At 40.3% G+C, this 17,293-nt stretch overlaps 1 protein-coding gene across 3 annotated transcripts; it reads right to left on the reverse strand.

The window, feature by feature from the left end:
* Positions 1-380: 380 nt before the first annotated feature.
* On the reverse strand, positions 381-16,421 carry pum1 (pumilio RNA-binding family member 1). 3 transcript variants are annotated; one of them, XM_058377536.1, is made up of 22 exons: positions 16,266-16,421; positions 10,434-10,747; positions 10,214-10,282; positions 9,997-10,099; positions 9,717-9,904; positions 9,409-9,578; positions 9,064-9,307; positions 7,976-8,069; positions 7,721-7,822; positions 7,470-7,612; positions 6,278-6,416; positions 6,033-6,161; positions 5,584-5,874; positions 5,135-5,371; positions 4,749-5,016; positions 4,410-4,539; positions 3,446-3,580; positions 3,204-3,341; positions 2,899-3,024; positions 2,663-2,784; positions 2,091-2,283; positions 381-1,940 (listed from the first exon to the last, which is right to left on the reverse strand). In XM_058377536.1, exons 2-22 carry the CDS (start codon positions 10,734-10,736, stop codon positions 1,809-1,811), a joined length of 3,456 nt encoding a protein of 1,151 aa, XP_058233519.1. In that variant the 5' UTR covers positions 10,737-10,747; positions 16,266-16,421; the 3' UTR covers positions 381-1,808. The 3 variants fall into 3 exon arrangements, with proteins under 3 accessions (XP_058233519.1, XP_058233518.1, XP_058233517.1); XM_058377535.1 differs by having other exon boundaries at positions 9,997-10,102; XM_058377534.1 differs by having other exon boundaries at positions 5,578-5,874; positions 9,997-10,102.
* Between the last annotated feature and the right edge of the window lie 872 nt (positions 16,422-17,293).

Here is a 17,293-nt window from a genome sequence, read left to right on the forward strand (position 1 = left end):
ATATTTTGTTACCGGTGTTGCACTATAAATCTTTAGGTTTTTAAATGTTCAGCATTTTGGCACCAAAGCATTCAGAGAGAAAGGTGAGTTATCCATCATTAAGTGTACTTTAGCACCTTATGGTTCACCTTGTTCATTAAAAAAATATATTATATATATATATATTCTTCTAGTTGTAAAAAAGAGCCATAAATCACAAAATGTCTAACAAATTGCGGCTATACACCATTAATCTGTCTGGTAAACTAGGCCAATAACTTAATGTTATATCCGCCTTAGGGAATTCTGTATACACAAACCTCATCAGTGAGCGGATTCTGGTGCAGAAGTTTATACTCTATCTTCTTTAAAGCAGACTGAGAGAGAGTTCTACTCAAATGTAAAAGATACTATTTAATCATGTATGGTAGATTCATATGCACACTCACAAATCAAATAAAAGGCATGCAGTTGTAGATGATAGTAGTAAAAAAATAAAAAATGCTCAAGAACAACAAAATGGTAAGAGTACAACAGAAACACAATCTTTATACTGTGAAAAGAATCATCTAAAGAACAGAAGGAAGAGTCGGGGACTTTTTTTTTTTTTTAAATTTTGAGCTTTTTATCCATGTTTTGTTTCAAAATAAAGATCACACATTGTTTAGAGACAATCTACAACTGGAGTTACAAAAAATAGTTGCCCAGGCAGAAAGCACACACAGCATCTGTTAACTATACACATTATGGTTACAAGTGTGCTCGCATAAAGAGATCATAGGAAATATACACAAGGCTGTTTAAATATACACCGCAGAGTGTTCCAAATCAAAATGTTACAATCACTTACAAGTAGACAAAAGAATGGCAAATCTGTACACACCTTGCAACCAGGGCAATCTACGCATCACACACATACACACGCTCGCTGCTATCTGCCCCAGAGCAAGGGAGGGACTATAAAAGATCTTAAAAAAAGGGGGGATGAGCAAATGTGAAAAAATGGCTGGTGAATGGCTAAAAGCAGAGTGCCCATGTTTGTCTTCTTTGTACATCTATGCCATTTTAATCCAAAGGGCTTCAAAACCAACAAAAATCTGATATTACAATTTACAATATACAACAACTCATAACTCAAACAACAACCAAAATGGTGAGAATTTACACTGAAATGCACAAGATTCTTTTTTTTTTTCCCCGTTTTGTTTTTTTTTGTATCGTTCTCATACCAAAAAGGGCTGTAGAAGCGAGTCCACATTTACATTAGCCAAGGTTTACAAATGTACAATTATACAATTAGAAGTATGTATTCACTACTAGGGTAATTATAGGTACAGATTGGACATCAAAAACCAGAAAAACCTACAAAGTTTTATATATATATTTATATATATGCAAAGTTCTACACCAAGTATGCACTAAATATTTATAGAAGCAAGACCAAAAACGTCTCCCATGCTAAATGTCTGCACCATGTTAGCAATAGAGTGGGTTAGCATGTAATGTGTTTGTTATGAAGGTGTGTTAGAAATGTGTGTAATAGCAATAAAGTTTAAATGCAGAAGCCTCCATGATTCAAACTGGGATCAAATCAAATATTGTCATCTCATACATACAGAAACAGAAGAAGAGGAACAAAGTTTTTAGTAATAGTGGGAAAGGGACTAGGTGAAGAGAGATAACAAGAACAAGCTCACAAGGACTGGGAGAGAGAGGGAGAGAGGGAGAGAGAAGAGCATTCAGCAAAACTAGAGGCTTTACAATGATCCCAGACCAACAGCTCTAAGCTGGGTGTGGACACGCTCTCCTCAATGCATCAAGAGGAAAATTTACATGATGCCGTTGGGCGGAGCACAAAGTGGGCCCAGGTCTACTCCATTCTTCATGTAGTACTTCTCCAGCTTGGCCAGAATGTGCTTCCCATACGTGTACTTCCGCAGGGTGCCAATATGAGGCCGGATCTAAACACAAACAGGCAAACATACAGAACATTAAACACTGCAGGCACTATAAACATAAGCCGCAAAGACGCTACAAAGGAAAGCAAGGAAGGAAATACAAAGAACAGAACTGCATATGCAAAGAATGTTCGGGTAGGTTAAATTTTTCACCTTGTGCATGACTATCTTGCGCTGTGTTGGCTCAGCAACGTCAATCATTTTTTGCACAACATAGTTGGCGTACTGGTCCTTCATCATAGTGTATAAGGCACTGTGGGGCCCATCCGCCATACTGCACACTTCATCAATCAGCATGGCCCGCTCCGCACGCAGCGAGTGTGTCACACACTTCTCCACCACGTTACTGCAGAGAGAGAGACGGTTGTAATTACAGCATTAATGACACAGTGCCCCGTGTCTACGATGAAGATACTGTAATTGTGGTATTACACCAAAGTGGTGTTGATGCAAGAAAATCCACAATACTCTTTGGACAAACACTTAAGGCATTAAAAAATTATACCCAACTAGAATAACAAAAATGAGCAAAATGACAAATTGTTTTAGCGCATACGAAGAGGCTGATTTTCTGAACTGGATAAGCCAGGCTTCACATACATTAAACATTAAACTAACCCTGATCCCAAAATCCATATTCATACCAACAGCATGTTTTGTCACTGCCAGTTTGACAAAAGGGTAAGGCTGTGTTGTAGCTATGGCTCCTGGTGTTTGTTAATTACCTGGCAAACTTGTGCTGGCTGAGTCCCAAAACATTTCCTCTGATCTCAGAGACGATCTTGCTCTTGTCTTCTGCACGGCCATGTTCCAGCACATGCTGAATTACATAGTTGCCATACTGATCCTACACACAGGAAAAGACGGTGAAAAATGATTGCCTATGCACAGTAAAAAGGAGTGCAAGATGATAATACGATATTATTACACTGTAGTCATCACAGGACAAAATGCTGCTTACTTGAACCAGTTGCTCAGTGTGTTGATGCAGCTCTTCTAGAATTGGCAGTGTCTGCTCAGGAAGACAGTGCTCCAAAATACGCTGGATCACTCTACAGCCATAGGGGTGTGTGGACAGAGCAAACACCTGCACAACACATGCACAGTAAATACACACACAAACGCGTTTCATCTTTGAGAGCCACTTCAATCACCGTTATAACATCAAAGGAAAATCCATTCACACACACAAACACTCTCCTCTGGGGGCTTTATGTAAACCTGACATTTAACCGTAGTCTGTGGCCAGTTGCTATGGTGACCCACCTGTCCCTTGAAAGCATCAATGATGAACTGGAGAGCATGGGGCTGCACACACTCAATGCACTTTTGTACTACATGGTTCCCATTCTGATCCTTCACGCACTTCAGCACGTGGCCATCCAGCTCTCGTACCATATCACTCTGCATCACACAGCAAGAAATGTTAATCGTTTAATCCATTTAAACTCCTCAGAATTAACTAATTAATGGATGTTTGAGGTGGCATGACATAAGTGTGCACTCACAATGACTTGCTGATCAGAGGGGATGAACTCCAGAGCTTTCTGGATCACCCTGCATCCATACATCTGGAGAGCCAGAGACAGCACGTGGCCACGAATCCGCTCAGCAAGAGCCAACTTCTGATCCAGACTGCCGAACTACACAGATGCACAAAACGTAATTTGTACATAATAGCGTCACAATTGGTACCCTCTTGACTGATCTAATATTACCAGTAGTGATCTAATGTAGTCCAGCAGCTATACCTGCATGGTCTCAGGGGTATAATTTCTAAGTTAAAATTGAAAACCTTGGTTATAGATATCACAGACAGAGTGCAGACAGGTCATCATTTTTCCACAGCTAATAAGTTATGCATTTAAACACTTACTACTCAGCATTTTAATTATCGTTGATTTACAATCCCATACTTCAATAGCCTCACTGCATGTCTGAAGTAATGAAGTAATCTACGGCTGACAGCATGGTGAGAAATGACACAAACTTGGGGCTTCAGCTGAAACACACACTCTTGAACTGTACACACTGTGTCCAGCATGCAACGCCCTCATTCATTCTTTATGACGTGTTTGCAAATGCTGTTAATGCTGATGAGTTTATCAAACTTACAGTCATTACTGCCATTTTACTAGTTAATGCGATATAGAGATGAGAGAAAATCATGTGAACAGAGTACTGCTTGGAGCGTTGCAGCAAATGGTGTGCAAAGCAATGTTTAGATCCGTGTTCTTGTATGCTACATTACACTACTATTAGTTTCTATCTGGCCCCTATAATTCAAGTCAAGTAATTGAAGAAACTCAAATAAAAAATGTCGAGCAGAGTACATCAAGAAGACCACCTATTTAACTTATTAAAACTGTTACAAAACAGGAGACAACTGCAATTAAAGTTAAGGCTGTAATTACAGACCCACAAAATTAAAGACATGTTAGACCTTAAGAACAAAAGGAAACTATGACTTACCTCAAAGAACTTCTGAATGACATAATTTCCAAAAACATCAACCATGAGTTGGTAGGCAGCCTGCAGAATCTCACTAAAGACCAGCTGACGCTCTGCAGAACTTGCTCTTTCCAACTTCAGCTGAATAAACCTGAACATACACACACAGTATTTCATAAATACAGCCATGTCATCACTATTCAAACAATTGCTGGAACAAGCTTAGCGAAACCAAGTTGTAGGCTGGTTTTACTGCAAATTACTGTACTGCTTTTAAACAGATCTAAAATCTTTGTTGCCACAAACCATGGTGGTCATTTAGCCATACAACACAAAAACAGGACATGAAAAAATGCACACCTGGAGCCATGCTGGTCCTGAGAGAACTCCATCACATGGCCTGCAATCTCACGCAGTTGGAGGTTAGGGTAACGGTTGTTACGGAAGTCCTCAAGCAGGCGGCTGCGTCCAGATGGCATCACATCAGACATGCTGTAACGAAGGCGTGATGATGGGAAGAGCTGGCTGCTTGGACTGAAGAGGGAGGAACCAGTAGTAGCACTGCGGTACTTTGCCTCAGCTCCAGGAGCAGCAGAAATGAAGCGCCCACTGCCATTGGTCAGCCCCCCTGCAAGAAAGAGATATAGCAAAATATTGTTTACAAGATTTGTTTTAATATAAGAAAATTTTCAATGAGAAAATAACAGCACAAATGTTTGTGAAACTTTTTTTAATATTATACACACCAAGATTGAGACTGCTGGAGGATCCATGGGTTGAAAGGGAAGGTGGAGGAGTTAGAGAATGTGAGGGAGCTTGAGTGGGAAGTGGCATGCCAACAGGGCCAGGGGAAGAGCTAAAACCAAGTCCGTTGTAGAACCCTCCATGGCCAATAGGAGTTAGGCTGCTGGGGGTACGCTTGTACAAGTCAGAACTGCCAGTCAGAGAGTCCCGGCGAGAGCCACTGGAGCTAGAGTTAGCAACTGCAGACAGACACATGTATATACATCAATCAGATTTCTGCTGAGCTTTCAGAACCATTTCTGGAAGATGTCTATGAACAAGGCCTGGTGTGCATTTGAGAGACATTGCAGGGGATACAACCATGTGATCACATACACAGTTTGTGCAGTACTACTAAAATACGCAAAAGAGGTCTTTGGTTTATATACAGGATTCTCTCACTCACACTCACCTGCTGTTCCAAAACCTCCAAGTGTTGCTCCCAGTGTAGCCCCGAGGGACGAGGATGGGTTAGCATTGAATCCAAGAGAGGAGCTTCCTGGCTGGGCAGAACCTTGAGAGAACAGGGATGAGCTCTGCGAGGAGGAACTCGGAGAGCCACTTCCATAGAAGGAGCTTCCACCAAGAGCCCCAGCTCCCTGCTGACCTGGAGCCTGCTGGGAACTCAGTGCACGAAATGCCCCATTGGCAGCACCTCCTAGGCCTGCATTAGCTCCACTGGCAGAGGCAGCAGCTGCAGCCACTGTATGAGAGGAGTGCAAAAGACCAAAAGGGACAGACAGAGAGATTGTACAGATCAAAATGAAACTGAAGGGGTTCATCATATTTCAAGTGAAGCTATAATGCACAGTAATCCAATAGATAGATGACTAAAAAAAAACATCAAGCTGAAATGCATACCGGCGGCAGTGGGGCTGATGATGACAGAAGCAGGAGCCATGAGTCGGACTGGACCACTGCGAGCTCCTGTATTGACTACCAGAGCTCCAGTCTGATCATAATATGCAGCTGGAGCGAGCACAGGGTAGCCTGGAAGATGGGTACAATTGCAATTTTTAACTGCTAAACCCAGAGATTAATGAACAAATACCTAGTTAAATAATGTGAACAACAAAAATAAAGAAATAAATACACCCCATACTCACCAGGAACACCAGCTGCCAAACCTTGGCCAAACGCCAAAGCAGAGTTCACTGCTGCAGCTGCTACAAGCTGGTCCGTCTGCTGGCCCTGCTGACCCTGGCTCGGGGTCAGGGGTCTTTGATTACCTCCAGTACGCATTACCTAAAGAGTACATGTACTTTAAGCAATGGAAAACTATCACCGGAAAAGAAAGTAGTCAATTAATGCTGCTTAGGTGACCAAGCTTTTGAACTAATTTTTGAATCCACATACAGGATCAATTCTCAGATGTTTAAAGGGATGGCATGATTGTGGGATGGTTTTCAGACAGAAAATCAACTGCTCAACTTTATACACAACTCAGTAATTTACAGTCAGGGCTTTAAAGCTTGATTTGTTGGAAAACTTTAAGCATACCAATATAAGCCAGCTCGTATATCCATCACAGATTTTTGGTCCAGCTAGTAATATCAAGCCACACACATCATAACAGAAACCTTTCCATTGACTGCTCACAATAATAGCCACAACACTTAACACTAAGTGAGGCACACTGAACAATCACAGCAGTAAGAATTCCTTCACCTTCAACAAGGCCTGCTGTTTAACTAAAATGCTAGGATTTTTAGCTTGCAATATAAGTATAAAATTACTGGATAATGCACATTACAAAATAATATCCTGTTATGTAGGACAGAACTTTTTTCTTTACCAAAGAACAAGAAAATCTGAAACCTTTCACACAACAAATAAAATTGTGTGCATGGAAAAAGTGCATGTATGAAAACACCCTGAGCCACTCAAATGCACTAGAGGTGTGCACAGGGATTAGGATCCCATGAGACCAAACAAAGAAAAGCCACACCGATTTGCATGCGAGAGTACCGGACACAGCTGGTGTCTCGTGCGGTTCTCTGAAATGTGTTCACTGTAGTAACTAATTCATCTTTCAAATGCATTTTATCCTAGTCAGGTTAGTCGTGGCTTAAAAAGGTTAATTTATTTTCACTGTAGTGAAACAGTTTCAGCCAAGTTCATTAGAAAATATTACAGGCAGATGCAACCCAAAACGATAATTGTGAGAATGGGCAGCATTGGTCAAATTTTCTCCAAGAATAGGATTAAAAAAAAAAAAAGAAGTTCTACACACCACCCTTAGCAACAAAAGGGGCGAGGAAACCCCAAACCCAAACACACTTGGACTGATTTCCACACCTGCTGTTGGTTCTGCTGGGTCTGTGCTGCTGGCTGCTGATTGGCAGAGTTGGAGGGGGCAGGAGCCTGCTGCTGAAACAAGTTTGCTGGATACACACCCCATGGAGTTACTCCATAATACTGATGGGGCATCACTGCTGGACCTGTAGCATGCACACAGATACACAAATAAATAAACCCCACATTTACAAAGTACATTTACTGGGGTTGGGTATCAACACTAATTAATATGGATATTTCACTCATCGTACCAAGAGTGGCAGCAGCAGCAAGGCCGGCAGCATAAGGGTCTGTGCCAGGCGGGGCCGCACTAATGATGTAAGGGTTCGGCATAAACGCAGCAGGAGCCAATCCTGAAATGCACACAAAGAACTTTATGAATTAAAGGAGTTCTCAGACATTATGGCAGCAGGCCATTTGTCCATTAATTTGTCCAGCCTGTGCACTTCCATCATATGACAAATTATTCTAATAACTGAATACGAGTTACAGACATATGCACTCACCAATGTGTGGCTGCTGGGCGGCAGCAATGGCGTACTGCTGCTGCTGTGCGGCTGTGAGCTGCTGCACAGCCAAAGCACTGGGCCTCTGAAACAGCTGAAACAGTTTAAAAAGTACATAAATTAACACTCAACTTAAAAAACAATCTTTGTATGCACCACTTCTTAGAGTCTGAGGTCTTAATACGGAAAACAAAACAAAAAACAAAACAAAACATTTACTGCCCAAAAGGAATGAGGTTAATGATCGGTATATAATTGAAGGTCAGCATGAAAAAAGTACGACCCAACATTGCAGGTTTTATACACTCGTCCAAAATGCCTTGTGCCCCAAAATGCCCAAAACTGCGCTGTGAATAAAATAAATCAACTGATTTCTTTCAGCTAAAGTAACAGACTATCGAAGATTTACAGTTTAACTGGTTAAATCATGTCAACCATCCAACAAGTTTTTATTTAGTGATAAACCTGTGTGAAGCCACATTCCACACATTTTATTTATAAATAATAATTATATTGATGACAAACTTGAGACAGCACACCTGGTGTTATCCAGAACAGTAAAACACTTCCTTCCATCAAGCTACTGGGAGTTAACAGATCATAGTCCTAAGTATTTGAGCTGTGAAATGACTAAAATGCACATTTCTAACTGGAAAATAAAGAACATATCTTTGTGGGTGATTATATCTGGAAATACCAGTGACAAAGGGTGTCTGAATGCAAAGGGGGTGACCATAAGAATTCGCTCTTACAGATTATTTTCACTTTGAGCTTCTTCGTCCCTCTTCATGAAATTAATTTGCAAGACTAGATATGTATGACGTAGCAAGAAACATGTTACTCGGCAGTTTCATTTGGAAAACACAAAAAAGCTAGCTGGCTCACAAGTAAAGGTAACGGTAGCAAATGCTATGTATTTCCATATGCTAATTCCTTTTAGCTAACTAGTAGTCTACAGGCCTGTGGTTTTGGCATTTCAGCAGTTAAGCTTGAAAAAAAGAAGTTCAATAAAATAAATGTATTTTAAATAAATGTAGGGCACATACAAAACTCAAAAGTTTGAGAGATTTGTGAGAAAAGCCTTTTACCTGCTGAGGGGAGTTGTAATCAAAAAGGCCAACAGTAGCTGCTGTGGAGTCAAGAGGCAGCTGGCTGCCAGTATAATCAAACTGCAAGGTCTCCATGGAAACAGATTCCATGGGGTCAAGGGTTACGTTTTGGGACTCAACATTTGGGAACTCTTCAGCTGGTTTTGGTCCTGTTCCTCCAGCCATTTCAGCTCCACCCAGCTCCACCTCAGGACCAGCAGGAGGACAGTTACCAGGAGTACGGCTGAAACGAGGGTAATGAGAAAAATTCTTAACACGCAGTTCTCTTTAAACCCATAGGAATTTAGAATAAGTGATACTACAAGAGAACTGTTTGGGTTGTACCTGAAGTCCTTCACGTCAACATCAAGACCATTCTGACTGGGCAGTCCATTAGGGTTGTCCATAGGATCAGGCTCAGACTCCTTCAATTCTTTTCTCTCTGGGTCAAATGTGGTTTTTGGTTTTGCTTCTGCTCTCTTTTCAGTATCATCAGTTTCAGCATCTCTTGCTCCCTAACAAAAGAGCAGAGATGGAAAAACCAAAAAAATTAACCACTGTAAGGAAAATGTTTCGAAGAACTAAGAATTTAAATAAAGAAGCTTGAAAGAAACAGCTGTCATGAAAAGAAAACAGGAAAAGTCAAAACTCACAAAAGCTCCTTTACGTAGACAGGAGTCAAGTTTTTCAGCAGGGGACGAGCTCAAAACATATTCCACCATGGAGACACCAAGACCACCACTCTCAGAACGAGGAGAAAGCACAGACCCTGCCTCACCAACGCCGTGGAAACCCTGACCAGGCCGACGCTGCACCATAATCGGCTGTGACACTGAATGATCTGTGGATCACACAGCCAGATGCAAAGATCAATCAAAATAAACATTAAAGATTCCTTAATTATTCAAACACACAGGTACACACAGTAATTACCAGACGCTCCCCAGGCACTGTCTCTCCACTGGTCCAGAAAGATCCCTTTTGGTCCATCCTTCCCTGAATCGTCAGATTCCCAGAATTTCTTTCCTGTGAGGAGCTGCTGTGGGAGCAACAAAGTTAAATTAGAAAAAAATAAAAAATAAAAATAAAGATTGTAAATATGAAAAAGAAAGTTGGTAGTGAGATGATGTGTGATCATGTGGACTCTAACCTCTCCCATGACTCTTCCCTCCAGAGCGAGTGCCTGAAAATCATGATTGAGTTCATCCATTGACCTCACCTGTGAAACACACAAGTTCACAGAGCATTACAGTCAAACAAAGAACAGAAACACATACCATTAATGTCAAGTGATATCTAAATCCCACCAACTGAATAAAGACAAGTTAGATGTGCTTACAAGAGTTCGTGTACAGTGCAAAAGCACTAACCTGATTGTCAGCATGGATGTTATCTCCAGTAGGCCAACGGTGTTTACCATTGTTGTACCCAGGTTGATCACCATGCTGCCGCTGAAAGAAGTAATCTACCATGGCATCATCTTGAGAACGCCCTGCCCCCTGGGTAGGGGGAGGAGCTTGTGGAGCAGGGCCGGGCTGAGGGGCGTGGCCCGCGGGACTCAGCACCACAGGCATATTGGGTAATGGCCTGTCAGGGGGAGGCAGTCTGAGGTGGGGGCTGAACGAATCCTGCCAGAGCACAGCTTTTCTCTTCAACAAGCACGCTACGCTCATTCCACCAGAGCCTGCAAAGCAGCATTAGATAAATATATGAAAATTAATATATCAGCAACTGGCTCACTTTCACATTCAGGAACAGTCATAAATTGAAGTTGAAATAAACAAGTTTTACTGCTCAGTTTTAGTTCTCCAAATGTAAATCTTGGGGCAGTTTTGAACAAAAAACACTCACTGAATGCAGAGGATCATGTAACTTTGAAAACAAAATGCATGACCTTTAGTTTTACAAACAACTCAATCTCAGGCAAGATTCTTGCTAACGGTGTAAAAAAGCCAGCATAGATGAACCAACTAATATATATGTAAAATGAGCTTTTGCTCAAAACACAAATTACAACCAGGCGTGCCGTTTCATTTATATTTTCTAAATATATTTGTTAAAGTTTGTATAATCAAGAAAACTAGCAGGTTAAGCTAGAATGAGTGTGTCTAATGGATGAAGGTATTGTAGCAAAAGCAGCTGTACAATAGAAGGGATGCCACACAAAGACACCTAAATCATATGGAAATTTAGTTATGCATGCATCTTTCTCAAGCACCACAAATGCTGACACTAAACTATAATTGTAGTCAGCGTTGGAATTAGCATGCTCAGCAAATTTATAATTAATATAAACATGAAGCCCTCCCTATAGTAAAATTATGATAATAGGGGATAACATGGAGCAGTGCTCATGCTCACATGCCATGCAGACGGCAAAGCAATTAATGGATTATCAGTAAATGTCGGTCAAATCCACTAAACTGATCTGCTAAGAGCCTACTTTTAAGCACATTATCTGCCACACCAATCTAAAACAAATATTGGCATTTAATACTAATCATCAAGCTTCGTATTGCATTATAAAAGCCTAAATCTGAGAAATGAGCAAAATTAGTGAAATGAGCAAAATCTAGTTCCACTAGAGCTTTACATTTTATTCCCACTGCAATTCCTACAGTACTATAGAGCTACATCAAAATGTGTTTGAATACTACAAAAAAAAGGTATCCTGCTATGTAATGCAAAACGGTTATGAGCAGTCAGTGAAACATGGAGGTCAAGTACCCTTTTGCTCAGGCGTATATAGCATTGGTTTCTACACACTTTCCCAAACACATCAGACACAAGACCAAATAGCAACTATTATTATTTTGGCATATACTACAACAGTAATAAAGGTAAGAGCAGAGCTTGACTGCTGTATTGAATTTTCTCGTCTGGTATTAGTTCATAACACTAACAGACACTAGATACTTGGAGCAGGCCCACTCCCCATGGTCTTTTAATCTATTCATCCACACATAGGCCTGAGCCACTGAGCCAGAAAACCCCCACATAACCTGCACCTTGTCTCTCAATCTGTATCATTTCTTTTACAATGTAGTCTACTACAATACTGTCCAAAAGAACAAGAGATCATTGCATCATTAACAAAGCATGGGAACATCTTACCCAGCTTAGTTAAATTTGATGCTATAAGCCCAAGTGTACATCCATTTAACATTTGCACAGGAAACCATACACAAAAAACATTCTGCACTATATGAATATTTAAACACAATCTGTTTACTGAAATACTTGACTTAATACATTTGTTACTCCAAAATATAAACTCATAGAAGTAATCAAGATTTATACCACTTAACTCGGTGTGGCTCGAGTAAAGGATTTCCTCCTGACCTGTTTACTACAACCAACTACATCAGAACCCCAAATAAGAACATGGAATAAAATCAAGTCGGTGAGATCACACACAAATATATTTAACCGTTGATAATATTCCAGCCATTTGATTTAAGACGCTAAACTGAGACAACACCGGTCTTTATAACAGGTGCAATACTGAGGAATTCATATAGCTTACACAACTGAGATTGCTGAACTGAACACATGCTTTGGCAGAAGGTGGTTTTCTAAGCAGCATAAACAAGGTGAACAGAAAAGGTCTCAATAACTAACAAATAAATGTGTTTTAACTCTTTAATTTACTTTTTGCTGCATAACAAACTAACACAGACATTTAAAGATACTCTGACCTTCTGAAGCCTTTGGATCAGGAAACTTGAAGGCCTTGCTAAACAACATTTTTAGCACTGTATTGTTGCTCAAGAGAAGAAAACGGGTACGGCATACCAACATCAAGTACACTGTAAACATTACAGTAGCATACCAAGTACAAAAATCCAACAAGGTATCAACACTGCAATCTGATATTACTTCAGATGAAGTCTTAATCTATTCTTCAGCATTTACGGGTAATGGCGTATAAATGAGGACAGGTTTATAAACAGATCTAGGAAGTTATAAAGTTAACTGCATTAAAAGCTAGATTAAAAAAAACATTAGCAGAAGGGGAAAAAAATATATATATAGATATATTTTAAGGTAGCTACTACATTTTTATTCTCATTCCAAATGAACTGCACCAACCAGTATGTATAATTCCAGTTTAACACGACAAATTTTACCTCTGCTGTTCCAAATACTTAATTACTACTGCGAGGTGTGTGTAGGGTGGACTCTCCTCTCTCAGGGTTTACGTATTTCTAAACAATGGCAACACTGCCACTTCCTCACCTCCCAAGAAAAGAAAGAAAGAAAAAAAAAAGATTTCTTTTACACAAATAGTGTCCGGTTTTTCCATTCTGTTTTCTGTCATCCCGGAAAAGTGTGTCAAATCCCCCAGAAAAAGAAGATAACCAGTGCAGAAGAGATTCTGCTGCTTAATGTAGCTGGCTTTAATTAGTGACCAAGCTTTAAGCAAGTCTACCAAAAAAAAAAAAAAAAGAAAGAAAGAAAGAGAGACTTCAAAACAAACATGTTTTTCCCTGCTGAGTCACTCAGGTACGCCAGAAAGTTAATAACATGATGAATTTCACAAACAATGCTTTATCATAATGCTCAGGAAAGTGTTTGGAGAATTTGTTTAATCCTTTCCTGTATGCATCCTTCCCTCGACTTACCCCATAGCGAGAAAAACTGTGTGTTTTTAGCTGTTGTAATATGACTACTAATACAAAGTGAAATGGATAAAAAGAAACTACAACTGTGCTTCGGTGCAGTCAGCCTTTTGGCCTGGCACAGTTTTTATTTTAAATAAAGGGCATTGCTAGAGCGCTCTTAAATGGCTCAGTGAATCATTGTGTTTACAACAGATTTGTTTACTTGGTAACTAGTTAGAAGTAGTTTCTTGGCCAGATTCGACCGTTTTATCCTTCAAGTTTACAACAAGACCCTTTTTCTGTTATGCTTTTTGAGCAGTGTAATGTTCATGCCAGAAGGTAATTTGGCAGAAACAAAACAAAGATGACACAAAGTGAGCACTTGTGCATGCATTGTTCACATTGTGCAACAGAAAATCTGCTCCTGCTCATATTCCTAAGCTGGAAACATTTCAGAACACTCAAGATAAACTGGTCAAAGCAGTTTATCTGCCTCACTTGGAAGTCGTTCTGGATAACCGTGCCTGACAAAACCAAATAAAAGTAAATGCACACATTGACCTGATGTGTGAAAAATTATTTTAGTGCAGCGGTGAGCATAGATAGTACATTTCGCAGGAATTCCCCCTGAACAGAAAAATGAGCGAGTCTGAGGGGAAATCGAGCATGCAACTGTTGAGTTTCATTACACATCACTATCATAACTCATCATCCTGAGAACACACACTACATGCGCACAAAGGGAAAGAAAGGGGTAAAGGTCAAGTGCGACGACTCGCGTGTTACTGAGAACTCTGCGTAATTACATGATCATCATAGGAATCACACAGAGGAAAGGTTTTCAGATAAAAACTAATTGAGCTGTGAAGCAGCAATTTGGTCAAAATCATAAGCATTACTTGTGTTTCAGACAAAAACTTGGAAATGCAAATAAATCCACAGCTAAAGTACAAGGTATAGTAAACAACAAACAGCTCGCACTCACTCAAGAAGAAATAAATAAAAAAAAATTCAACTATCAATTCATCTGTAGTAAACATGCCTTCGTGTAGTAACAGCACAGTAGTAAAGTGCCAGATGTCTCAGTTTAAACACCAGAAGAAGAAAACAACTCGAGTGATGCATCCTGGTGGAAGTGGAAGTCAATTTCAAAAGTCCACAACCACAGATATTTGTGGGCGGGTTGTTTATATATTAAATATTTTGTAACCGTTTTCACACGTTAACAGTGAATCGAACCAGACATTAATGGTCCAAAGGTGCTTAAAAAGTTGGTTCTTGCTGTAAATTACAGCTATATGTAAATACAATATACATAAAATATTGTAAATGATGCGGCAACACTGTGCCTGATGCAATGCTGTGCAAAAGGATCATACCCAGTAAGCATGGGCGACTTTACAACTCTCTTTAATATGGTGACAAATCGTCCCAATGCAGTTTTCCAGGATGTGGTGTGCACACTCAAATCATCACTGACCCCATTTTTTTTTTTTTTAACACAAAACTAGCAAGGTGAGGAGAAATGTATTTTTCTTGCTTGGTTAACTGCGTCTGCATTTTCTTTCTATTGTCCAATCTAAATATCGCGATATATCGGTACATCGTCTTAAAGTACCGCGATAAATTGCCGCGATACCGGCCTGCCTTACTACACAAAATGTCAACCACGGTTCTGATGGTGGTGGGGGGGAGACAGCTTTAAACCTGACGATACGATATCAAGTCATGTAGTTTGCCCAAAGTGTGTGAATGTGAACAAAAACACTAGGCGGAGAAGGAAAAAAGCCCGGAAAACACCACACCGAGAGAGAAAGAGAGAGAGAGGTCTCGGTTGTCTTCTCCCCCCTCCATACGCCTCCCGGAAGTAGATACTGAAACCACAACGGGGTTAATCATTATCCATACACGCTGTTAAAACTTTTTATCAGAAAAACATCACGTTAATCCAATTTATTTGTGCTTAAAAACATCTAAACGAACACGGTGATAGGCGAGTGTCTTTGTCAAATCGACCTAACAAACTCGACAGCTAGCGTTTAGCTGCCAGGCAAAAACACGGCACATAGCAACCACCACCGCGCTCATAAAAACCGTCCCCGGGTATGGAAAAAAAACCTTTAAAGAGCATTTTTTAAAGAAAAGTGGATTATTATCACATATTTCTAAAGTCTGTAGAGAAGTGGACCTGTAAAACAAGGCTCGGAGACGTTTTGTTGAATCCGACTAATAATACACGGCCTGCCCCCCCTTCCTCTACAAACGTGCTACTTACGGAGAAAAAATGAACGAAAACCGCGACGCAAAAAACGTCTCCAAAACCAGAAATTGAATATTAAATATCCCTTAAAACGATACCTGGACAGCCGGCTATGCGCTATGCTACAGGTCCTCCTGCTGCTAACAAAAGGCCCGAGATGTCTGGACAGGAAGAGCGGCACAACAGTAGGAGAGAACCGGAGGGAGGAGGGGGAGGCGACACCTCCAAATATCGCCCTCCGAATCCACCGTTAACGTCTTCACTTCTCACAAATAACCGCGCAATACGGTGCAACGGATCTGCACGACCCTCTAAATCTACCACATTGTCTTACTCACAGGTGGAGAATGCGGATGGTGACGGATTTCAGCCCCGGTTTGCTGCGGCTCCCTAGCTTTCACACCAACAACATGGCGACTCGCTCCAAGCAGGCGAGCGCGAGGCATCATGGGTAAGAACGAAAAGGAACGTGCGCGACGAGGGGAGTGTCGCGCGCTCGGTCCTTTGTTATCGCCAAAAAAAACACGCACACGGTGTATGCAATGCTTTATAACGTGCTATGAAGTGTGGTTATAACCGGGCGTAACTTAAAACAGCACACAACGCCTTCCTCGACAATGAACGGCGTATTGAGGTGTTTATAACCACTGAATCGCCATGGACTCTCCGTGAAACACACACACACACACACACTTGTTCCTCCCGTCTTTTGTTATGATGCATTCTTCATAAACACTATTATAACACACAAATCCATTTTATTTTTTTTTAATTATATATATAGGCATCAGGAACAATCAGTGAAATGTAACTCCAGTGTTAAACGTTGAGCAGCTGTGATTTAGGTCTAATTTACACTAGGTATTAATAAAACAATGTCCTGCCTTATTTAGCTCAAAAAGAGGAAGCAGTGATGTCCAGATGTTTAGTTATACAACACTGGGAGGTGGGGGTCAAGGGAACATATTCATATGAGTAGTTCATCTCCAGAACTGGGTTTGTCACCATACCATCCGTTTGGCTTTGATACTGATTAACCAAAACAAAAGTGTACAAAATACATAAACACTTGTCGTTGTCTGACATTAATTAAAGTAGATTAAAACAAATAGACAGATTATAATATTCTGTGTTTGTCTTACATATACAAAGCCAAAACAAGTGATATTTGACCCCAAGTGGTATTTTGAATACAGGCAAATATATCTGGAACAAACAATACATTAGAACAAATACTATAAAGTTAATAAGCCCTTTTAAGACATTATTCACACACTTCCAACTTTAAAATGTCTTGTTATATTGGCAGAAATCCAAAAAGTATATTAAACCTTTATTTTCCTCCTGTTGTTATATCCTACAGTAA

Source organism: Hemibagrus wyckioides, linkage group LG24 (genome assembly GCF_019097595.1).
Source record: "Hemibagrus wyckioides isolate EC202008001 linkage group LG24, SWU_Hwy_1.0, whole genome shotgun sequence".
Taxonomy (NCBI): domain Eukaryota; kingdom Metazoa; phylum Chordata; class Actinopteri; order Siluriformes; family Bagridae; genus Hemibagrus; species Hemibagrus wyckioides.

Bases quoted from the DNA above. Each gene is read 5' to 3' on its own strand.
- pum1 (XM_058377534.1), bottom strand. From the start codon at position 10,736: ATGAGCGTAGCGTGCTTGTTGAAGAGAAAAGCTGTGCTCTGGCAGGAT. The intron at 6,162-6,277 runs GTGAGTATGGGG...CCCATCTTCCAG, and splicing joins TTTGGCAGCTGGTGTTCCTG to GCTACCCTGTGCTCGCTCCA. The intron at 2,284-2,662 runs GTAATTAACAAA...CTCTCTCTGCAG, and splicing joins AGCCAGCACAAGTTTGCCAG to TAACGTGGTGGAGAAGTGTG.